Source organism: Abrus precatorius, unplaced genomic scaffold, assembly GCF_003935025.1.
Source record: "Abrus precatorius isolate BTA unplaced genomic scaffold, Abrus_2018 Scaffold6, whole genome shotgun sequence".
Taxonomy (NCBI): domain Eukaryota; kingdom Viridiplantae; phylum Streptophyta; class Magnoliopsida; order Fabales; family Fabaceae; genus Abrus; species Abrus precatorius.
Genome location: NW_020874406.1, coordinates 17,207,670 through 17,232,869, shown reverse-complemented (window position 1 = coordinate 17,232,869; position 25,200 = coordinate 17,207,670). Strand labels below are relative to the sequence as shown.

Genomic DNA, 25,200 nt, shown 5'->3' with positions numbered 1-25,200 from the left:
TTAAACTGAAGTGTTTACACAATGTTATAAATTATACCAACTAAAATTACTAAATTAAATGAGAAGAAAAATAAATGTTTTGAGGTGCATTTAAAGAAATAGAACCTGATGGTTAATATTAACTGGTTATGAATAAAGCAATTCTTTAATGTGTCTAAAAGGAGTGAAATCTATAAAATTTAACCATCTTAATATTTTATGTAGTCACATACTATAATTTTAACATTCTATTGAGCACAATAAAAACAAACATAAAATTGAGACAGCAAAATCATATCAATGAGATATCAGAATCACTCGGAAGTTTAATTTCACACGAAATAAAGATGCCACACTTCAACAAGCAAAAATACAACAGATCCGGGTGGATTCGAACCACCATCCTACCAAAGCACAAGGATAATGCTCTGATCGCTCTCCCGTTTTGAGCTTACAGATCTATCATGTAACAAATAACGACCATCCATAAAAAGTATCAAGTAACGGAACATAAAATTAACAAAATAAAACATCAAAGATTAGCTTATAAACATCACTTTTTTTAAACTTCAATAACTTATGAAATCCAGTTCATATATAGGAATAATAAACTGTAAACGGGAATTTATACGGAACAATTCGCAAAGACATATTAACAGAGAAAAAGAAACATAATAGTATCTACATAAATACTGATACAAACATGCAGGGCATTTTACAGGATATACAAAGAAAACGTTTCAACAGGGCATTTTCAATAATATTAAATTATTATAATATCAGTTTTAAGCAAATATAATTTACAAATATTCGCTTTAAATATACAAAATATAATATTCCAAAAGGATATATCGTCAATAATTTTCAAATTACAGCCCAGTTACTACATGTTGGTAATTTCAAATTAAATAATGTTAATACAAATAGAAATATTTAAAATTACATTATAATCCAAGTTTTTGGTGCTGCACATTCCTAAAATTTTCAAATCAGAAAATTAATAATTGCAGTTCCCGGTTTTACTATACCATTATTTTCTTTCATCATGAGTATACAAACATTGTTATAAATTTATTCAACAACATTCTAAATAAGATCCAAGAACTGAAGAAAAGATATTATCTTTCAGTTCCAATGTAAATTCAAAAGTATATTTTTTAACTAAAAACAATTTGAAAAATAATATTCCTTTATAACAAAGGGATAATCACTTATTTTCTTCAATAAAAATTATTACAGTTTATGCTTTTACGGTTAATTACAGAAGAACTAAATATCTATTTTCATAATAAGTTTACATTTAAAAAGCGTTAAATTTTGAAAATAAATAGAAATAGTTTTGCTTTTTAATAAATTAATGGAAAAGACTGTTCAAAAAAGAGATTTTCAGCTGACGTAACAATTTTTCGAACAAATATATACCAAAACATTAACACATCATTTTATGCAAATAAATGCAAATAAAATTACATTCACTAAGCACGAATTTACGGATGGCTGCCTTAGCTGTGCCAAGATTCTAACAATTTATTCAAAAAATGGCCTTCACTTGACATTTAAAATTTAAAAAGTCAAAAAACGTTAAAAGAAAAAAAAACCCTTACTTTTAAAGGCATTACCTGCAAGAAAAAACAAACCATGAATATTGATCTGCCCACTTAGGGCGATAACACATGCCAAGTTTCTCTAAATTTAAGTCATTTGCGACGTAATTAAATCAAACTACTTCCTGTATCTAAAAAAAAAGTCGGAGAAAACTATCGACCATTCGAGAAAAATCATATGAACTAAATATCAGCTGAAGTGGTAACATTTCAAAAAGTCAACTTCAAAACACTCGAGATCTCGAAATGGAATAAATTTTGAACAAATCTCGCTACCATGATGGTAAACTTCAACATTTTGAGTGAAAACATCCGAAATACTAAAGCCGCAGAATCCATGAGTTGTAAAATAATAACTTTAAAACATTCACACTACTAAAAAAAGGCATGATATGAAAATATTATGTAGCTGAAAATCATAAATCAATCAATCTTTGCTCAAAAGGACCGAAGTTATCTTTCACCTTACTAATTGAAGCAGACTAAATCAGAATCATCCTAAACCCATGATATATCTTCGACGTTTCTTCATTAAAATCACTGAAGTTCTTCGAGACTTTCGAAATCAAGATGGCATCTTCATCGTTGATTGTCGGGCTCCAACAGTGCCGAAAGATCCGAGTGAGCATTAAAAATGGTAGTATTCCCGACAATATGTTCTTCAAAATTTACCTAATTCTGCATTACAAATGTTGACAACCGTAGCTGGACTTCTTACATATAAATATATACAGCGATGTTACATATATTGATTGTACAAGGAACCATCTTATCTGGATGATAGCTCGCCAAATTTTGCCAGCTCAAACTATAATAAATTAGACAACAAAATAATAGAGTTCGAGTTCACAACTCAAAAACACCAAGCAATATATTTAATTAGGGTTAAGGGAAGCCGCAAACAGATGATATTTTAATACAGTGCATAGATTTAACGAATAATACACACTACAGTGTGAGAATTGATTGTTTTATACTACGAACCGTATAGAAGCTTATGCAAGAATAATTATAAACCGAAAAAATTGAACACAACAAAACCCCCCAGTTTACCTTCCGCAATATAATTATTGAGAAACTCCACTTAGCTTTTTCTGCCAATAACATTATCAAAACTTCGGATTAATATTAATTAAATTACCAGCTTGTTAAATCAATTTCATATAACTTAAAAACTTTAGATGATAGAATTTAACTAAGGCGTTGCAGCCATTTAAAAGAAATAAGCGAATTTATGTTTCTGCAGTAATTCTACCGTTATGAAGTAAAAATGACTTGATTATTACTGTATAATTATGTAATATTAAAAACGCAACCCTTCCGAATGTAAATTTATAGATAATACCTCATTCAATTGGAGTGGGAGCGAATCCGCTGATGAATCCATCCCGGCCAGTGTCGTAATATGGAGTCGAGCGACAGATAGGTAATAATAAAAGGCATAACACGAAAAGGAGGAGAGCACACACCACACGAGGGAGAGATCCCGGGCAACTCCCGTGCGATCTCTCCCAAAACCAATAAAACTTTTTTTATTAAGATTTTGGTTGACCTGCCATGCAAGCGCACCTGTCATGGCAAAGGTCGGATGACAAGATCGCTCAGGACTAACCACCTCAAACGATTAAACGTATTGAGGTAATCCATCCTGAAATCTTCTACATCCACATACTTTCTCCCTCTCAGCTTCACATCTTATACTAAATTTACAACATCCGAGATCTGCAACATATGTATCTAGCCGGAAGAATACATAATGCTTCGTACAAACACGAGAGGTCTGAGACTGAAGTATCCATGACTTTCAACAAAATAACAACGCCTGGATCTATTGGTGGGTCTGTGTTGCACTCATCGATTATCCACCGTACCTGCAAAACAATACCTCAAGAGCCTTGGCAAAGGCTAGACCAAACGACTTTCTACGAAACAGATTCCAAAAGCAAGACGAACATGAAGGGCACACCTCTGTAATGAAGATCTGAGCCTCCAAGCTTCAGATCTATGCAAGAACTGCAATAAAAGTTACAAAAATAACAAAATCAAAACACTGATAACGTAGATCAAACCCTATACGAAGCAAAACCTTTGATCCAAGGTTGGTCGTACCCGAACAAAACCACCATCGTCGTGTAGATCTTGAACAGATCCACACGGATCCGGTCAAGAGAAAGGTGATGGGAGTAAGGAAAAGAGTAGATCTAAATTTGTAGCAGGAGATGAACGGTCGCAAAAAGAAGAGATAAGGAACTCTGGGAGGCGCTGATTGAGAGAAAAGAAGGAACCCTAACCTTTCTTTTATAATGGATTTTGTGGGATGGACGGTTGAGATTACTTGTGTTGACGGTGAAGATTTGGTGACGTGTAACATTAGGTGCGGCTCGTTAATCGGTGGGGCAAAGCTGTTTGTTATCTGTCTCTTTTCAAAATAATAGAGGGATATTTTTGTAATTATATTAGCTTTATGGCGGTGTTTGGTTTGGTGTTTACCACACAAGGACGGCAAGATGCGCTGGCTACAGAATAATTCAACGTTGCGTGGTCGTTACGCACAAAGTCGCCGTGCGTTATCTGTACGCTCGGAAATAATAATAGCCAAACAAAAAAAATAGTCGGTTTGTCAAGCATGAGACATTGCCTGTAGTTTCCTGCTAGTGAGGTTTAGAATAAAATATTTTAACGTGTTTCTCATTTTTTTATAATTATAATCAGATATCAGTTTTCATGTATTTTATGTATGATTTTTTTAATGTTTAAATTTATAAATACGGGGAAAGAAAAGTTTATAGCCTCTTTATTCAAATTTAAGAATTATATTACGAAGGAACAATCATTCTTTATACACAATTAACCTATAGACAAATTTATAATATAACAGCAGAATTTGGTATAAAATTTCATACTAACACAAAATTAATTTAAAACTAAAAAATTAAGTAATAAAAAAGAAATGAATGAATTTGAACTTATAAAAATTTTAAATAGACAATATAAAAATCATAATTTAACATAAAATAATATTTATAGGCGAGATAGTCATTATAAAAAACCTTATAAACAAAAATCAATAGGTAGGCATCACCCAACCCACACATACAACAACAAAAATTATAAGATAGCAAATAAAAAATCTCATAAAGAAACGATGCTATAAATTGTGGAGTACAAAATACAATAAGCAAATGATAATAAAAATTTATCAATTAGATTACTCTCCAAGATCAAACTCTCAAATTGATGAATTTTGTCTAAAATCAGAGTTATAAAATTATAATTATTTGATTCTACAACTAAAGGTAATAATTAAATACCAAACAAATGTTTTAATAGACATCGTCAATAAATTAGAAGATCCTCTATTAAGGGATAAATTTTTACAATAACTAAATGAATTAATATAGACGAATGAACAAGTAATTCAATAAATAAATAAAAAATATAGAAATGAAGGATATTCCGACAAGGTTTAAACAACTTTGATATCATAAAATATTTATAAAATAAAATTAAAATCTTATAATAATAAATTTTAGAGTTAAAATCAATAGCTTTAAAATAAAATTAAAGGGATAAGGTTTCTAAGTCTCTCTTTGAGGTTAAAATTGAATGTGAAGATACTAGAAAATCTAAGATAAAACTTGATGACAAAGAAATTTTATTTTTAATGCATCACTTTCAGCAGGAAATAGCAAAGAACCAAGAAGGGAATAACTCTATTCAAGCTTTTCTTGGTATCAACCTTGGTCACCCTTGGCAAACTCTAGAAAGAAATATTTCTAGTAAAGAACTCCCCAAATATTGATAAATTACTAGTTTAGATAGTTCTCAGAATGAAGGATATAGTAAGCTTGTTAATTGTCAATCAATAGAATGTATGCTTAGGTTATAGCATTTTGCATATGCTAACTAAATCTCAGACTACTTTCTTATGAACTACTTATTTTGGAACTACAAAGAAGATGGAGGAAGGTCATTTTCTAGACTTGTAAATGACCTAATATTTATCTATAATCTGGACTTTATAGCCCTCTTTAAACTTAGAGTTAGTAAAGATAGAGCTTACAACAAAATAAATAATCTGAAATTAGATGGATCTATTAGGGTTGAGGCTATTGGTTTCTCAGTGAGAATTTGGTGTGTCTGGAATACTAGAAAGGTTAGTATCTTTGTTTTACACAAAACTAAATTCACCATTCATTTGAAAGTTAGGATGCAAGGGCATGAGTATTGGGTGTTTTCCTCTATCTATGCCAGCCCTCGGGAAAATATGAGATCTAAGTGTTGGAAAGAACTAGTTGATTTTAGCCCATCTCCCTTGTGTATGATTGGGGATTTCAATTATGTATTATATGATAATGAAAAAATAGGAGGAAGACTTGTTAACCCTAGCTTTACAAGAAAATTTGATGAATGCCTTTATGAATGTATGTTACATGATTTGGGTTTTAAATGGACCTTTTTTATCTGGCAAAGAGGCCAACTTAAGGAGAGATTAGATAAGGTTGTTGCTAATGATAGTTGGCATACCATCTTTCATAATAGCTCTATTTTCCATATCCCTATCCCTAAGTCTGACCATATGGGTCTTTGTATGAAAATTAGGAAAGAAAATACCTCCTACAATAAGAATAAAAGCTTTAAATTCCTGACTCCCTGGTTATCCTATAGTGACTTTCCCAATCAAGTCAAGAAGTCCTGGATCAGTCCTAGTTCTTAGACTGATAATGTATCCAGATTTAGAGATAATATTTTTGAGTGAAATCATAATATTTTTAGGAACATTTTTAAAAGAAAAAAACGTATTTTCAGTAGGATAGAGGATATGTCTCATAAGTTGACCGTTCGGGAGAATCCTTATCTAACCAATCTTAAGGTGTCCCTTTGGAAGGAATGTTATTTGATATTAGATCAGGAAAAGTGCTATTGGTTTCATCACCATAAAGTTAATTGGCTTAACCTTGGGGAAACAAACACTAAATTATATCATAAAGTTGTCATGATCCGCAAACATAAAAATATTATAGAAGCTCTAAAAGATATTAATCATATGTGGGAATATGATACTATTAAGCTTAGAAATCTGGTTATTCAACACTTTCAGAACCTTTACCATGATTCCAGTCCATCTGATTTTATCCTCTCTAGCTCATCTTGCTTTCCTCCTCTTAGGGATATTAATAAAGATATACTTCAGGCCCTGTGACTATTAATGAAGTTAAAATAGCCTTGTTTAGCATAGGAAATTTTAAGTCTCCAGGTTCTGATGGATTGCATGCTCTGTTCTTTAAAAATTAATGGACTTTTTTAGCCAAGTTCATTTTTCAGTTTGTGTTGGATATTTTCAATAATCTTAAAAATATTGCTAGTGTTAATCAAATTGTTATCACCCCTAATTCCTAAGATGCCCAACCCTGAACATGCTTCACATTTTATACCAATTTTCCTTTGTAATGTTAGTTATAAAATCATTATAAAGTTAATTGTTAATAGAATTAGAGATTCCTTACCTACTCTGATTTTTTATAATCAGAGTAGTTTTGTCCCTAGAAGGCAAGGGATTGATAACTCCCTTATCCTTCAAGAGTTTATTTATTCTTTCTATAAAATTAAGACTAGATCAGCCTTTATGATTATTAAAATAGATTTAGAGAAAGCTTATGATAAACTAAGATGGAAGTTTGTCCTAGATAATCGTTTAAAGGCTAGTATAGATCCTTATCTCTCTAACCTTATCTATGAATGTATTTCATTTCCCTCCATATTTCTGAACTAGAATAATAGTCCCTCAAAAACTTTCTAGCCCACTAGAAGGATTTGTCAAGGAGACCACATTTCTCCATACTTGTTTGTTTTGTGTTTAAAGAGATTTGCTCATTTAATTCAAGATAAAATTCTCAGTAGAGACTGGATTCCCTTCTCTTTCAGTCCCTAAGTTATCTCATTTATTTTTTGTTAATGATATTATCCTGATTGTTAGATATGACTTACAACAAGCAAATATCATTGAATCAGTTCTTTCATCTTTTTGTTCAACATCTGGACTTGAAATTAATTTTAGTAAGTCTTCTATATATTTTTCCAAAAACACTAACTCTATCCTTTGTCAGTCTATTAGTGAAAATCTTAATGTTAAAACCTTTGTTCAGTTTGGGAATTACCTTGGTATTCCTATTAGTCACCTTAAACTTAATAGACAATATTTTAACCATATTGTTGATAAGATTAAGAAAAGATTAGCTACCTGGAAAATGAATCATCTTTCTATGGTTGGAAGGGTCTCTCTTGCTTAATCCTGCCTGTTGAGTATACCTGTCTACTTTATGTAATATCTGCTCCTCCTTACTTTTATCTGTGATGATATTAACAAAATCTGTAAAAACTTTATATGAGAATTTTTAGGGAAGAGAAAGTGTCATCTTATATATTGGGATATGATTTGTAAACCCAAAAGTGATGGAGGTTTAGGTTTTAAGGATGTTAAAGTCCTCAATAAAGCATATCTTCTAAAGCTTTGTTGAAAATTGATTAACTCTCCTAATAATTTATGGGCTCAGATTCTAAAGAACAAATATAAATTTATTTTGGGCCACACTCTTTCTATAGATAATTCTCCTAAGGTTTCTCACCTGTGGAAAGGTTTGGTCTCAGTTTGGCCTGTTTTCTCTAAAGGTCTAGGCTGGGTTCTGAGGGACGAGGCCACTATAAAATTCTGGACTGATTGTTGACTCCCCCGCACTCAATCTTTTTCTAGCCTTTCCTATTTTCCTTGTTTGGAATCTGATATGGATAAACATGTGGCCTTATACTCTTCTCAAGAAGTCTGACAGTTAGATGATATTATTTCTTACTCCCTAGTTAGCCTTATGATTTAATAAAACAGCTGCCCCACCTTCTGGTTCTGGTGATCAGGATCTGTTCTATTGGAAGTTAACAAATATTAATTAATTATATCGTCAGGCAACCGTACCTCGGTTAATTAATAGATCTATAGGGTAAAACGAGACAAAGGATTAGGTGGATCAAACCAATCTTTCTCTTCTAATCGTTATTAAATTAACAAGTAATCGTTATTAAATTAACAAGTTCGTAGGCTCCTAAAGCTTTCTTAAATTAATGTCTTGCATAACCATTGGGGATGTTAATTTGGAGAAAAGAATATTAATATTACATGACCATTGAGTATTAATAATATTCGTATAAATGATTGATAATCACAAGAAAATCAGATTTAGAGTTAAACGAAAAAATAACATAAAAGATTGAATGAGAAAACTCATATGCCCTAGGTTCCTTTCCGATAAGTTTAACCAAGACGTGTATTGTATTCCTTGCTCTTAGTTTTATAATTGATTTTATAAATTATTTTTTTAATTAATCTCGTATCTTTGAAGCTTAAACAATTGAATTAGGAAATTCTTAGTAATTGAACATCAATCCTTATGGGACGATATTTCGGGAACTTAATTTAAGAACCCTTTATTACTTCTCGATAGGTACACTTACCCTCCGAACATTGACTACACTTACCCTCCGAACATTGACTAACTTGAAAAGATATAATAGGGGTATGACTGATATATCCACTTGTCCTAAGTGTGGGGCCAATTGTGAATCTATAATTCATGTTCTTCGTGATTGTTTTTATGTACATGATGTTTTGAATCATTTCATATTTTCTAATAACTAGTCTATTTTTTTTAGTTGTAATATTGATAATTGGATATAATATAATCTGTCTAGCAATCATTATATCAAGTTCTCTGTGTGGAATAGAGTATTTGGCTTTATTATCTAGTTCATTTGGAATGATAGAAATTCTTTTATTTTCCAGAATACCTTTATTTCTCCTGACCAGTTAGTTGGAAGGATTATGCATGAATTTAACTTCTTTAATTGCTGGTTTAATCATTCTTCTCACTATGTTTCTGGTTTACTGGTCCAACAGGCTCAAGTTAAATGGAACCCTCCAGCCATGAGCATCTTAAACTTAACGTGGATGAATCAGTCCAGCTTGATAAACAGATTGCTGGGTATGGCGGTCTTATTAGGATGATCGGGGAAGTTTTATTGCGGGTTTCCATGGTAGCACTCACTATTGCCTTCCCTTAGTTGCAGAGTTATTGACCCTTTATTGGGGTCTACGTGTGGTCATATAAAAGCAATTTCAATGCATTTGGATTGAAGGGGACTCTAAATCTCCTCTTCAACTCGTTTTGAATGTTCCATCTACCTATCATTCTTTTTTTCCCTGCTTTCTAATATCATATTTTTATTGGAGAAAATTTAATTTGTTAGATTTAATTTTATTTGTAGAGAAGCTAATTAATATACTAATTGACTTGCTAAGTATAAAGCTGAGAATTGTGCTCCTTATACTTGTATTAATGATCCTTCTTCTTCTCTTTTTCCTTTTCTCTGTCCGGATGCATCTTACTCTAGAAATGTTAGGTTTTAGGTTTTTTGTTTTGTTGGGCGTTTAGCCCCTTGTAATAGCAATAATAATAATAATAATAATAATGATTAAAAGAATAAAAAGATTAAAAAAAAGAACCTGAAATCTTTTCTTTGGATTTTTTTAGTTTAATAACTACACATAAATGGTGGTTTTAAATTATTTTAATAATAAAAAATTTTAGTTGACAACTTTAACTTACTCCACTCGAGAATAAATATGAATTGCATACAAGAATATATATATATATATATATATATATATATATATATATATATAACTCTAATACAAGCAAAATTTCAAATAATTAAAAAAATAAAAATTAGTCATAAATATTTGTAAGATGTTCAATTATGTTATAGATTTCATTCCTACTATTAAAATTATTTGTGAGCCATTTTATATTAAACTTAAAAAAAACTCTTCAACCTAAAATAAAGAAATAACTAAAGTAGTAAGTCAAATTAAAAGATTAATTAAAATTTTTGGCTTTTTTATTTTAATGATAATTTAAAAATTAATTTCTAAAATAGGTATAATTTAAAATTAATTTTCTATCTTGTATTTTTTTTTATCAACTCGGTACTAGTTTTGCACCTAGATGAATAATAGCATAATTTTATTATTATTTTAATATACCATTGTCATAGACATTCTAATACATAGTCTGGTTGACACATGTCATTATCATACATGTATCAAAGAAAAGAGACCAATAGTAATTTTAGTTGTCAAAATGCACTAACACTATTGTTTGATAGTGGATGATACTGCTATGGGTCGCAGGGGTAGATATAGTAAGGAAAAGGACATAATTCACAGGTCATTGTGTAATTAAAATATTTTTTTAATAAAATTTTTTACCATTGAAAGTGATGGAGAGGAAGAAAGAGTAATTTGGGTCACATGCGAACATAAATGAGGGATTGAAGATCATTCAATAAAAAAAAAATTGGTTAGGCTGAGTTGTGTCAAAACTGAGAAATAAAGTAGTAGGGAAGATATTTCCTTAATGGTTGGGTCACAATTTTCTAACACCTTTCTTATTATGTCTCTCTTACAAAGCATATTAAAACAAAACATAACCCACTCGATGGACAGAGAATTCACCACAAAGATTTACAAAAAGTTCACTACAAAGCATATACATTCACTAACATATCATTAACTGATCACTTGCAGTATTTTCTACTATCAAATGATAGTGCTAATGCATTCTAGCAATTAATATTACTGTCGGTCTCTTTTCTTTGATACACGTCTATAATATGTGTCAAGTGGACTGTGCATCGGACGTGATGATAATATATTAAAATAATAATAAAATTATGCTATCGTCCATTTAGGTGCAACACTAGTGCTGAGTTGGCAAAAAAAAAGAAGCATTAGACATAGACTTAGTTTTAAATTATACCTATTTTAGAAATTAGTTTTTAAATTAGTATTATTAAAATAAAAAATCCTAAATTATTCCATGCCTAGGCATCCCAAATCCATAAGTTTCATTGATAATAGAAATAAATACTTTAAAATTAGGTTATAGAGTAATTTCAAAACAAATCCTTTAAGGATTAAATGAGAATAAATAGTCATGTATAAATTTTGAATTTGGCCTTCAACTCAACAAATATTCAATAGTTAAAAAAAATTAATGATAATTTTATGCATTACTATATTTTAAGATGATTTTTTTTTTGTTACTTAGGTAACTCCACATATTTTACAAAATTATGTTAAAAACTTAGTTTCAAAACACATTTTTGTTTGCTGACAAACTTTACTTTCAAACTTTTTTTTTGAAATCATTCATATTAAAGGTGAAAATAATTATTTATCATATTTTTCATTAAAGAATTTGTACATGGTCAAAATGTTCAAACAAGTCAAACCAATACATCAACGCCTCTAATAACAACATAAAAATTAACACCTAGACTAATGACATTAGCCTAAATAGTAAGAGCTTTCTCTTTAAAACCCTTACCAACTGCCTTAACATTTAACCAAAATAAGTGCACACCATTAATTAGGCCTATAATACTCCCTGTTTACAAAAATTACATAGAGGAGAAACCTAATAGTTTACCAATAATGGTAATTAAAAGAGAGTTGTTCAATTTACCCAAACAAAAAATTGCCAAAAGAGTGTTTAAGTCTACTAGATTTAGTTCAAAAAATTGTTGGATTTTGTCTAAAATTCTTTCATTGTAAAAATGAGACTACCTGTATATAAGCATAATAATTTTTCAATTCAATATGCTCTACAACAATATAATTATTTTGACTATATTAAAGCAAGGGGCGAAATGTTTTTTTTAAACCAAAGAAACACTCATGATTCTTCTGGTTTCAAAAAAAGTGTCTCATCAAAGAAACTAATTTTGTTACTTAAAGAAATTTATATAAGCTTTCAATACTTTATTACTAAAACTAATTTTAAAAAAAAGTATCAATTAATCTCATACTTTATAAGTCAAGGTATTGCATGAATAACTTGAGACTAAGATTAAGCTAAAGTCCCAAATAACGAGATAATACAATTTGTTATTTGAGTAATAAAAGTTAAGTTGTAGAATAAGTTAAATACTACTTTGTTAAGCAAAGACAAAATAAACAAATGGTTAATTATATCAAAGGGTCATCATTTTAACAAAACTACGAGCCCAAGCTCTTCAAAATAAAGTTTATCACCTCTTCAAAAAGTTATTTTTCTAGAATAAAGAAGAAGCTATAAGTTTAGCAAAAATAGATGAAGATTTTCAAAAGATAATTTCACAATTATCTTTTACATCTTCTTTACCCAAAGAAAGTGAAAAAGGAACCTTACTACTATTCTAATAATAGGAATGACAAATTTGACATTTTCTCTCCTTTACAATAATAATTTTAAAGAAAATTGTTAGTAACATCTTACAACAGGAAAAGTAAGTGTTAACAACATTTGCAAATAGTCAAAATATTTTGAACAGAGAAAAAGAAAGAAAATAACAAAGTGTCAGGAACATCTCTTGATAATAAAAACTTGACAACATAATTAAAGTTTGCGATTGTACTTGCTGCAAATAGTAAAAGTATCTTAAACAGAAAAAAGAAAAAATAACAAAGTGTTGACAACATCTCTCAATAGTAAAAGTTCAATAATATAATTAAAAGTTGTAACAATTCTAATTTTAGGAATCTTTATAGTTTATATATGAGTTTTATTGAGAACAAAGAGAGGGGAAAGACAGGAAAAGAGATCAAATCTTATTTATTTACTCCTTACTTTATATTCTTAATATCTCTCTAAAATCTTATACTGAGAGTTTAGTAAAATTTACTATCAACTTCTTTTGTCTCAATGCTAAAGCTTATAATAAAGTTATTTTTGTGAGTTACTTTTTTTATCATAATTTTCCTTTTTTGAAATGTGTATATCTTTCTTTACTCTAATTTCCTTTCTTTGAAACATACATATATTTTGTATATGCAAATATTTATAAAGACTTTCTCAAAACTCTTTGTAATAATCAATATCTTCGATATTAGTGCCTAATCTTGATTAAGATTAGGTTTAAGGTTAAAAAATATTTCTTTATTTGCATGATGTATATCTTTCTTTATTCTAATTTCTTTTATTTAAAACTTGCATATCTTCTGTATACATAAATATCTATAATAATTTTTTAAAATCTCTCCGTAACGATCAATAGCTCTAGCATTAAAGCCTAAGTGAGAGAGACTAAATTTAATGTTAAAGAGTATTATTTTTTTCAAGAACTAAGATTATAAAAGAATTTTAGTAGACTTGATTATAGTTATTTTATTAGTGTATAAATTAGTATTGGTGAGCCCAAATCGTGATCCTAAGTAGTAAAGCATGAGAAGTAATAAATTTGTTAGTAAACAAGAGTAATCCAATAGATATAAACACTAACTAAAATAGATGATAAAAAGTGTGATGAAATCTCTTAGTGATTTAAGTCTGATAAGAAAATTTTAGATAAAAAAATATTTAATTTAAAAGAGAAAACTTTTTTCAGAAAGTCGATTAATAAGTGAGATTAAAAAACTTTCACACAATTAGTCAATATCAATTTTACAAGAATGAGAAGTGCATTAAAGGACTACCTCTAGGTAAATTTCAATCATACAATACCCGTCAATAACTTATACAAATTATTTTAAACCATTTAATAAATTTAAATAAATTATTGACTGAAAAATAAAAAATTAAAAACTGTTTTTTATTTTCATATTCCAATTTAATTTGAATAAAGTAAAATAAAAAAACTATATATATTATTTTACCTTTATAAAATACTAATCTAAAACATATTTACTTAAATGTATTTGTATTTTAAAAAAATTATTATAATTTATAGTTATAATTATGTTAGGTTTTTTAAAAAATAAAAAAAATCCAATCTATACAATAAATTATCAGTTTAAATTAATTTAAGTTTAATATTATTTCAGATTAATTTAAATCAAAATACAAATTTTACTTATGATCAGTTTCAACTATTAATTCATCAATTAATGTTGAAAAAATGCTCACCCTGACATGGGACATAACAACGCGTCTTTTCTTTTGTCTTATTGAAGGCAAATTGTTAATTAAATTCATAGAGAAATAGATTTGCAAAGAAGATATATGACATGGGAATATTTATTTAAAACCTTTTGAACCTTGAAGTATTGATTAATTTGAATATCAGAAATATTGATTAATTTGAATCTCAATAAAGTTGCAGTTTTTCAGATTAATAATATACGAAAAATATAAATTTAAATTTTTTTATATTTATATAAATTTTTTATTTAATTTATAAAAATGTCAAATCAAATATAAAAATTTTCATACTTTCACTGATTTGAAAAAATCTTAATCAATATTACATTTATAGCAATTGCATAATGATGCAAAAGTTGCTAGCATTGCTTTATCCATTCCCACCTTGACCGTGTAGAAAAAGAACATGGCACATGATCAGTCTTGTTTCCTATGCTTCTTCCTTATATTGAACGAGTGTTAATTCGTACCGTGTCATCCGCTTCACGATTGAAAAAAGAAAATATAGGATAATGTTGATAAATTAAAGTTGCATAATGATCACTAAATGTCTTAATTCATACGCGTACTTGTATTAAAAAAATATTTATCATTGACAGGTGACAGAGACGTGGCTTTGATTAAGTTGTTCCGCAAGGATAGTCTTGAAAGCTGAAATAAATTTATTCATGGAAAAAGCTGAATAGTATCGATGTGACACGCGAGGGTTTTATGTTAAGGACAAGCGTCCAATGGATACCAGGTGTCACATGTCATGAAGATACTAGATTTTTCTGAACTATGTATTGAAAGTTAGGATTTGCATTGTTGCGAATCTTGTAGGATTGTGTCACTGCTATAAGATTTTAAGATCTCAAGTAACTTACAGGAAAACTATGCTTCACACAATCAAAACGGTTTTAACCTGTCCACCAGTTTCAGTCCCACGGTCTCTCTCTTCAAACGTTGGTCGACAGACTTGCGCACTTAGATTCTGCACCCAATCCGACACCGACAGAGACAGTGCTCATAAGATGGACAAGACTCAGAAGCCGAGTGAGGAAACTACTCATGGTTACGGGTGAGTTCAAATCATTCATATATATTTATTTGATTGATTATCATGTATTTCTTCTATACTTAGTCGGATATGTTGAATAATGTTGTGAAGGGATGCGATGACTCATTCGTTTGGGGAAGGGTATGCCACGAGGTCTGATGAAGAAGGATTTGGGGGAATTTACGGTGGGAACCAATCCACCCTTAAGACGGATGAAAATCACCCAGGTTTGATTATCTTATTGGCTATGTCTGAAATCTGAATGGAACTCAATTAAGTCCGGTGCTTAGTGCTCACTATGTATGTTTGTTTCTTTTGGGCTACGCATGAAGCTTATGACAAGACGCAGGGAAGCGAGGTGAAGGAGAAGGAAAAGGCGAGGCACCAGAGCAGCGCCAACGCTTAGGTTACCTATATTTGTGGACTGTGGACTGGTTTTATTCACGAAACGTGCTACAGTGTTATTGACTTCTCTTTCATGCTTTATTTATAATTTATTTTTAACTTTGAATTTAAAATGAAGCTAAATGGACTATTATCTGTAATGTATTTATATTCAGTGAGTTTACATTGACACTACGGAACAACGTCACTTTACATTTAGATGGTTCTCATTGTCTGGCACGCCATGATTTTGTCGCATATTCTGGGTGTGAAACTGAGCATAGACATTTGTTCAGGAATGGAACATCCCTTACTCTATGGTGGCCAATTCCTACTACAGGGGAGATTCCTTTCCTACAGGAGGAATTGCTGATTCTCATTTTGACCACTGGAAGCTCCCTATAGAAACAAAATGACTTGACTTGCAAAACCTTGTTCTACCCGATGAGCATTTGTTCAGGAATGGCACATCTGAAATTAAGACGAGTTAGTTCATATTAATAATTTCACATTGCCCATACGGTAGCTGGAAAAGGAATGTGTAGAGTAACGATAGCTGAAGAAATTTTGATATCGGTATAAGCAGAGGTTCAAGAAGCCTTGTGCATAAGTAGTATTAACATATGGGTGGCCCTGCCCATGAGGGGGATGGGCGACCGTCCAAGGGCTTTGTTATTTTAGAGGCATCAATTTATTTATTTTTACTTATTACTAGTAGTTAGTAGTATATACATATATTTGAATAAAAAAATTATAGTTAAAATTATCTTTATATACAGATGCATATATATAATAATAGTGAACATTAATAAATGCATTAAAAATCTATGAAAAACAAATGTATTAATGGTAAGTTGGTAACGGTGGAATTATAGAAATAGAAAATCTTAAAAATTATAAATTTCTAATCAGTGGAGTAATGCTAGTAAAAAACGGTAGAATAATGGCACAAAAATGGAGCGAAAATCTAAATGTTGGGATAACTAAAGAGTCTTCTAATCCTACTCTTATATCAATACCCACAATTCTAATTTTGTACTACATCTAATCTATCTCTCTATTCCTTCTCTAATATTTGATAATTTCAAATATCTACGTTTCTTGCTATAAGTCCAAGCAAAAATTTATAAAAAAAAGAAAATAAAATATGCGCATTGACGTGGCTATAGAATTAGTGAAGGGTTTGATTATCTATTTGGAAAAATAGAGAATCTGGATTTGCAAATGCTATTTAGTGCTAAAAAATTGTGGATGAAATGGAGATTGAATCTGTGTGTTCAAAAACGTCAAATTTGTAGAAAAAGAGAGTGATAAAAATAATTCTAAATGCACTCAAAACCAACCTTGAGTCTACTGAGGAGTCTTTTAGAATCCATTATTTTTTATATATTGTAGATCAAGCAATTGGTTCACTTACCAAGATTTGAGCATTATAGCACATATGAAGTTTCTGGATTTTTATTCAATATTGAAAGACTTAGATCATTCGATGACAATGACTTGAAATCACGTTGCAAACTTACTTAAAACATGATCTTATGATCTTGATGGTGAAATTCTATTTGAAGAATTGAAAGTCATTAGAGAGGTTTTAACAATTGAATAAAAATCAAGTTATATGATATTGAATTCTTCAAAGATATTTAATTGTTTTCCTAATGCATGCACGACGTATAGTCAATATTGTTGCATTTGCTGAAAGAAGCTTTTCTAAATTGAAATTGTTAAAATCTTATTTGCGATCTACTATTTCACAAAATAATTTTTTAAGGAACCATGATTATGAAAAAATCATTAATGATTTTGCAACAAAAAATGCAAGGAGAATGTTATTTAAATAGTTAGAGGGTCATCATTTTATTGGTTTGCTCACGGCTCCCAAAATCTCAGGACCGGTCCTGACAGATGGTATTCGATATTGTTCCATCGTCAACTCGTTATATGATATCTCGTTCCTAACTTGAACCTGCTGACAAACAGGTGCATTATGAATTGTGACCACAACCAAATAACAGGTGTCGGATGATTTTGTGACAAATATATAAAGGTGACCGTAAAAATGTGCAGATCATTTTAGAAAATGAGAAGGAGATATATTTATTTAGAAAATAACTACAAACGCGCAGATCGTAACTTGGCATATAGTACTTATATAGAAACTTACCCAAGTATAAACAGTTAATGGAACTGTTTCGCTATTATTTTCTGTTGCAAATACAGTGTTATAATCAACATTGATTATGAAACCAACAATAATCATGCCAAATCAAAATCATGCCTCTGCGACGTTTTATTGTTTTTTTTTTTTTTTCATTCATTTGCACTGGTCACTTACACTGGGATGATAGGTCCAAGCCATCCATTAGTGTAATATTAATACACACGAGCCTTGGGAGGGAATGATTCAACCTCGTCATCCAATGTGTTTAAATGCACTGCTCTGTAATCCAACCGGACCTTCTCGTTCTCCCAGTATCTGCAAATTAATGCACAAAAGCTTAGCTAACATAAACAACTAACTGACACAAAGTATTTTCTCCTCAATCGAGTCGTTTTAAAAATTTCCCCCAAATCAAAGACACCTCTATGTTAGTTGACTCCCAAATCAAAGACATCTCTATGTTAGTTGACTCCACCTAATCTTTAGAACAGTTGGTTTCTGGACATTGAATTGATTAATCAAAGCCTCTATGATCATGGTAAAACACATTGATCCTCCTCATCCGTATTTCAATCTCACATACTACCACTTGAGAGGACATGTTAAAGTGTTGGTCTCTTGGCATGCACCGTGCTTACAGTCAGAAATATCTTCCTCTCGCCAAATGATTGCTCTAAGCTTTCCAACTTCTCTAATACAGATTGCAAAATACCATTATTCTTATAGCTCTAAATTAACTGTCATCATTGAGTAAAATATCACTTATCAAACCGCAATAATAGTAACATGTCCCAAAAACAGTGCCAGCCCAATTTTGGGTTTTTTCTCGCCACTTGAGAATATAGGGGTGATGACAAGAAGGTTGCATCGATCAAGAACTTCATAAAGACTTATGGCCCATTTCGGAATCAAAACTATTCTGCAACTGAAGATCTCCAAGCAAGGATCAGTTGGAGGTACCACATCACTAAAGTTTTCAACCGTACACGATAATCCAAACGCCAGATAAGACAATATTACTCCAGTCACTAGTTTGTTAGCTTAATGAGCTACTTGGATGATTCAACGTTATAAGAGAGTCGAAAGCTGTACAGCTCTCAAGAAGAATTAGGCTTAAATACACAAGTAGCAGTTCGGTTGGAGTCTGGAGGGATAGGAATGGGAGTGGGTATTTCCCATTCCCAAGTTTGATTACATGATTGCAATTGTGCAATGAGCATTTCTATGGGAATGAGCATTGTTACAAATTTAAGAATAGTTACTCACTTATTCCATCACAAAAATGATGGAAAGCCCATTCCATTTAACCAAAATACATTACAACCATCCAATCCCCTTCCCCTTGTTCAGCTTCAAAGTCGTGTTTTATTCTTGGCAATCAGCACCTACTTGGGCCCAGCCCAACCCAGATATTTGGTTGGTAAAAATCTGGATGAAACACACCTATTTAATCTTTTCCAACCAATGGTGAGAGCTGGCAAGATATGTATGTACATGATCACTTGGGTTCGAATCCTATGTCTTGAAAATTCCCCTCCCACAAACCCCCTCTTCCAATGAAAAATAAAATAAAATATTTTTCTTGAAATAGGAATATAAACATCATTTTATTCCTATCTTCCAAACGAAGCATAGGAATGAATATTCCATTTCCACCAAACATGACCTAAAAGAATCAAGGTTCCCACTAGAAATAAGAAACTTAACTTCAACTATACTACTCAAGTGCCTCCTTCAGTAAGTAGCAAATTAAAAATACTAACTGTATCATTGAAACATGACTTACCCCAGAGTGTGTTTCATCCAGTTCTCATCATCTCTTGTCTGCAGAATCCAACATAATATGGTCAATTATGCTATTAAGGTCCATGGTATGAAATTTGCATATGAGGGAGGGAGAGAGAGGGAAAAAACTAACCGTAAAGTCTTCCCGTGCATGAGCTCCTCTACTCTCTTTCCTGGCTTCAGCTGAGTGCATTGTGATGCATGCATTTATCAAAAGATTTTCCAACTCAATAGTCTCCATCAAGTCAGTGTTCCTGGGAATATATAGCCGACAGACTTTAAAAATGAAAAGCAGAATCCTTGAAATATTAATAATACTTAACATTTGCTAAAAAGGATTTACCATATTAAAGTGCGGTCCTCCACCTTGACATCACGGAAGCTCTCCCATGTTTTATCAATTAATTGACAACCTGTAAGGCAGTAGATGAGGTTCAGATTAAGAAAATAGTTACAGAATCAGCAAGAGTGAAACATACACCTAGTGAAAAAGAAGAAGAAGGAAATGGTAAGAGGATGAAGTATAATTGACAGGAAATGGATTACCTTCTTCTAATGTTTCTTGTGTACGGAATACAGCAGCATTGCTTTGCATAACTCGTTGCATATTCAACCGAATTTTTGAAGTTGGCAATGAACCATTTGAATTTCTCAATTTGTCCAGCCATGCAATTGTTTTCTGACCAGCATCCCTTTCTAAAGGTTTTTGTTTCTCTCCTGCAAAAATGGAAAATGGATGAGACAAACTTTTATCAAATTAATTTTAGTGTGCACAATCCATTTCAACAACTGGAAAAGAATCTTGCCTGGCCTATGGATTTCTGCAACTCTATTTGCACAAGCTCTACCAAAAACAACAATATCCAGAAGTGAGTTTGCACCAAGTCTATTAGCGCCATGGACTGATGCACAGGCTGTTTCCCCAGCTGCCATCAATCCAGGAACTACGGCATCTGGATTGTCACCTTTAATGGTAACTACCTGTATAACAAAATGGCATATTAAATTATATTTTTTCATATTGAATTAGTTAACATTAGTTTTTCATTTTGCATATTTTATTTTATTTATAGAATAATTTTAAATAATCATTTAAATCCGACCCAATTTAGCTTAATATTCTTCACTTTGGGGTGCAGCTGAAAGATGAAATGTCAATATTAATATTTTTATTGTCAAAAACTCAAACAATTATTATTACTTGTGTTGTACATACTTCTGCACAAATATTGTGTAGTACAAAAGAATGACAATTGGAGAAAAGTAAGCATAGAGCACTAATTTATCAAGTAAACAATGTTAAGAGTAACATGCAGCTTTTGTATCACTTGTTAAATGAGTTAATTTCTCACATGCTAAATACATTTAGTTTCCATGGAAATTAGTAATTATAAAGTAGCACTGATTTACTCTTTCCCTAGGAAATATTCCCCACTTAGTACTGTAAAATCAATGAATTTCAATTAAGCAATTTCATCCTATATCCCTCCCTCTATATTAAACACTTACCATATAAGAAATTTTATTGAGCCAGGATAGCATGATTAACTACCCTAGTTTTTTTTTTCTTGATTACTTTTTATATTTTTGAATTTTTCAATTGGAAGTTTGATGTCAAACGATTTATTTTAACTTTATACCTCTCCATGATGGTTTGTAGGAATACCACCCATGTTATAATGTACAGTTGGCAAGACAGGAATGGGTTCCTTAGTAACATCCACTCCAGCAAAAATAGCAGCAGTTTCAGAGATTCCAGGAAGTCTCTCCTTGAGCACATCTGGGGGTAAGTGATTCAAGTGAAGATAGATGTGATCTTTTAGGGGTCCTGAAAATAATTGCCACAATTAATACAAGCTTACTTAAGAAATAAAGAAAATATCATATTGTCCAACTTAACAGTTAAACAAATATTTTCTGATTTCCAACATAGTGAACAGGGAGAGGTCGTGATTCTCATCAAACTCTAGAATTAAAACTTCCAAGTTATACAAGCTCTAGAATTCATTCCCTTGTAGGATTATAAAAATAATGCTATCTCTAGAATTTGACATACAAGTTATACAACTTTAACACCAGTTTCCCTTTATGCAATGCTGCAACAATTACCTACAAATCTAATAGCATTTAAACTTCTTATATGTTATTATAATTTATTTATGAAGACATGGATGTATCAATATAAGCCAGCATACCTACACCGCGGCCTTCTCGAATCTCCATTGTCATTGATCTTGAAACTACATCTCTTGATGCGAGATCCTTTGCAGTAGGAGCATATCGTTCCATAAATCGCTCACCCTCACTATTCCTAAGAATTCCACCTTCACCACGAGAACCTAAAAGGTCCAAAAATGGAAATGAATAACACTACATTCCAATTTGATTAGACAAGGTGCCTTGTGGAGTGAAACCAAGGCAAACACAAGTTGCAAATAGAGCTTAAACTACAAACCTTCTGTGATAAGACAACCTGCTCCATATATACCCGTTGGGTGAAATTGCACAAACTCTAAATCCTGCATAATTTATGAAAAGCAAGTCCATAATAAAAGACTATTTCCAAAGGATCTTAATATTGAGAAGCACCCAAAAAAGAAAAAACACACCTCTAGAGGGATCCCAGCTCGTGCAACCATGGCATTGCCATCTCCAGTGCATGTATGTGCTGAGGTTGCAGAAAAGTACGCTCTACCATAACCCTGAAGCAGAATAGAAGATCTCACCTATCCACTATCCATAATAAGTGAAATACAATAGAAAATTCAATGCCAGAACTTACCCCTGTGGCCAAAATTGTCGAAGCAGCTTGAAAACGATGTAGTGTTCCATCCTCCATATTCAAGGCGATTACTCCTTGGCAAGTGCCTACATATTCATTATGGAAAATAGTTACCAACTAACACAAAACAATTTTTTCCCACCATTTTATGCATTTTGATAAAGCAATTAGCATTAAAAAGAGATAGAAGAATAAATACAGTCTGTAGAAACAAGTGATGTGAAGCATGTGGGAAATTTACTCATCAAGGCTTATGAATGTTGAGATGAATGTTGAGACCTTATTAGATTAATTGATTGCAACTTAAGTGAAAGTAAGTTGTTCTCTGCATAAACTTACCATCACTATTCATTAAAAGATCCAATGCAAAATATTCCACAAAAAACTGGGTATTATGTCTCATAGCTTGGCCATAAAGAGTGTGCAATAAAGCATGCCCAGTTCGATCAGCAGCACATGCACAGCGGTAAGCTTGACCACCTGTATCATTGCAACAAAAGGATGCCAAAATCAAAACTATTCTGAAAAGCAAAAACTGACAATCTACTCCAACTGTGGATATACCTTTTCCATAGTTTAAGCTTTGACCACCAAATGCACGCTGATATATTTTTCCATCCTCTGTTCGGGAAAATGGTAATCCATAATTCTCTAGCTCAATGACTGCTTTTGGTGCTTCTCTACACATGTATTGGATGGCATCCTGATCTCCTGTACGTTATGCAGCTTGCATTAATTGAGAAACAAGAAACAAGAAAAAAAAATGTAAATTGAAAAATGTTGGTTCATATGTGTTCAACTACTTGTGCTTGCACAATCATGAGGAGGCCTTAGATTTTCAGCAAAAGCCCTAGCCTTCTTTAAATAGAAAATTACAATTTTTTTAGGTGAACAACCATAGAGCATATCTTCTCTATTGGAGATAGACATATTTTAAGACAAATGAATCTCTACATGCAAGGATATGTGTAAGAACAGACTTGTTACTTATAATTTATCAAATTTTGTAATATACATGAGAAGTAAAATTTCAAAGATTAGGTGAGTTTATACCTAGCCAATCACTTCCCTTGACAGTGTCATACATGTGCCACCTCCAGTCATCTTCAGTCATATTCCCCAAAGCAGCATTTATACCACCCTGTACAGAATTTTATTCTCACGGACAAGTGTTCCCAGTATACTCAAGGGGAAAAAAGACAAAAAAAAGCTTAACATAATAGCATTGACTTAATACACTCGGTGCATCATCTGATACTTTTCACTTCATAACTAACTGTACCAGCAGACAATAGGAAAAGAGACTCGGATAATTTCAATTTAAAATGGTTTTTTAAAAGCATACAGCTGGCAGAGGGCATCATCCATCATTGATAAACAGTATATTATATTCCCTAGTTTATAATGTCATGCATCCAAAATAATAATGGAATATAAAAAAAAAATGAACTATGAAGTAAAGCATAGACAGTGTCAAAGTGACCCAAGACTGTAGTTTGAGGATAATTACATCACAAACAAAACCTACTATGAGTTGTATAAAATTCATATCACAACTGAAGGTTTCTTCCATGTCATAAAAATCTACTAAATAACCATAAAAAAAAAAGACAAACAAAAATTGAAAGAAGCAACTACCGCTTTTATCTAGTTGAACTTATCGACCAATATTCCACATGTAGCCATTCATATTGTCTTTTCTTTTTTCATTTGATAAGTCTACACGTCAACGGAATAATCTTCGTACATGCATACTAGTTTATCAAAGCACAACAACCAGAAGATAAAAGCGGAACAAATAACCATAATATCAATGCAACAGAAACACAAAGCCAAAATGGTGTTAGTAAAACTCTGTACCTGAGCTGCAACAGTGTGTGAACGAGTTGGGAAGAGCTTAGTAATGCAAGCAGTATTGAACCCATGCTCCGAAAGTCCAATTGCAGCTCTAAGTCCTGCACCACCAGCACCTACCACAACAGCATCATAAGTATGATCCACCACAGTGTATGACGAGTTCACCCCACTCTGCACAACAAAGAACACGATTCAGCTTCAGTAAAACACCAAATCCACATTAAAAATTGCAACAAATAATTTTTAACACACTTCAATTAATCTAATTCAATTTACGTATTCTCGCAGAGGAAAACGATCGAACAGATACAAAAATTCAAAACGAAATAAACATGAAAAGCAAAAGGTGTGAGAATTAAAATTGGTAATAAAGAGAGGATTCATACAGAAAAGAATCTAGAAAGTTGAGATCTAAGTGAGGTGGATCTGTTAGTAGAAGGAACGCGAAGTCCACGAGCGACGCAACGCCACATTTCCGCAACACACCGAACTCGCTTTGTCTTCTTCGATTGGCGATTCCCGCACTTTGGTTTAGGGGGTTCTTTCTCAGTTTATTATCACGGCGTCACCAAGGGAAGCTGAATGATGCTCTAATCCCGATG

The 25,200-nt window shown here is 31.6% G+C and overlaps 2 protein-coding genes and 1 long non-coding RNA gene across 3 annotated transcripts; 1 reads left to right on the top strand and 2 right to left on the bottom strand.

Annotated features, from left to right (window-relative positions):
* Positions 1–442: 442 nt before the first annotated feature.
* LOC113868531 lies at positions 443–3,851 on the bottom strand. Its single transcript, XR_003505391.1, has 3 exons — positions 3,693–3,851; positions 2,929–3,596; positions 443–2,677 (listed from the first exon to the last, which is right to left on the bottom strand). It is a non-coding gene; the product is annotated as an uncharacterized LOC113868531 (long non-coding RNA).
* An 11,486-nt stretch (positions 3,852–15,337) lies between these two features.
* LOC113869853 lies at positions 15,338–17,127 on the top strand. The gene is made up of 3 exons (XM_027506354.1): positions 15,338–15,650; positions 15,741–15,856; positions 15,962–17,127. Exons 1-3 carry the CDS (start codon positions 15,466–15,468, stop codon positions 16,033–16,035), a joined length of 375 nt encoding a protein of 124 aa, XP_027362155.1. The 5' UTR covers positions 15,338–15,465; the 3' UTR covers positions 16,036–17,127.
* A 938-nt stretch (positions 17,128–18,065) lies between these two features.
* LOC113868512 (succinate dehydrogenase [ubiquinone] flavoprotein subunit 1, mitochondrial) lies at positions 18,066–25,200 on the bottom strand. Its single transcript, XM_027504159.1, has 16 exons — positions 24,985–25,200; positions 24,602–24,769; positions 23,795–23,882; positions 23,306–23,452; positions 23,081–23,221; positions 22,742–22,827; positions 22,569–22,661; positions 22,415–22,478; positions 22,155–22,298; positions 21,600–21,787; positions 20,766–20,940; positions 20,506–20,676; positions 20,303–20,372; positions 20,093–20,213; positions 19,961–19,998; positions 18,066–18,489 (listed from the first exon to the last, which is right to left on the bottom strand). Exons 1-16 carry the CDS (start codon positions 25,069–25,071, stop codon positions 18,387–18,389), a joined length of 1,884 nt encoding a protein of 627 aa, XP_027359960.1. The 5' UTR covers positions 25,072–25,200; the 3' UTR covers positions 18,066–18,386.

What these genes read in the sequence shown, in the direction of transcription:
- LOC113869853 (XM_027506354.1), top strand. Translation starts at nt 15,466, where the DNA reads ATGCTTCACACAATCAAAACGGTTTTAACCTGTCCACCAGTTTCAGTC. An exon ending in GAAACTACTCATGGTTACGG is followed by an intron (nt 15,651 to 15,740) that starts GTGAGTTCAAAT and finishes AATGTTGTGAAG; the next exon opens with GGATGCGATGACTCATTCGT. An exon ending in GACGGATGAAAATCACCCAG is followed by an intron (nt 15,857 to 15,961) that starts GTTTGATTATCT and finishes CTACGCATGAAG; the next exon opens with CTTATGACAAGACGCAGGGA.
- LOC113868512 (XM_027504159.1), bottom strand. Translation starts at nt 25,071, where the DNA reads ATGTGGCGTTGCGTCGCTCGTGGACTTCGCGTTCCTTCTACTAACAGA. An exon ending in AACTTTCTAGATTCTTTTCT is followed by an intron (nt 24,770 to 24,984) that starts GTATGAATCCTC and finishes TTTGTTGTGCAG; the next exon opens with AGTGGGGTGAACTCGTCATA. An exon ending in GAGCTGGGATCCCTCTAGAG is followed by an intron (nt 22,479 to 22,568) that starts GTGTGTTTTTTC and finishes TAAATTATGCAG; the next exon opens with GATTTAGAGTTTGTGCAATT.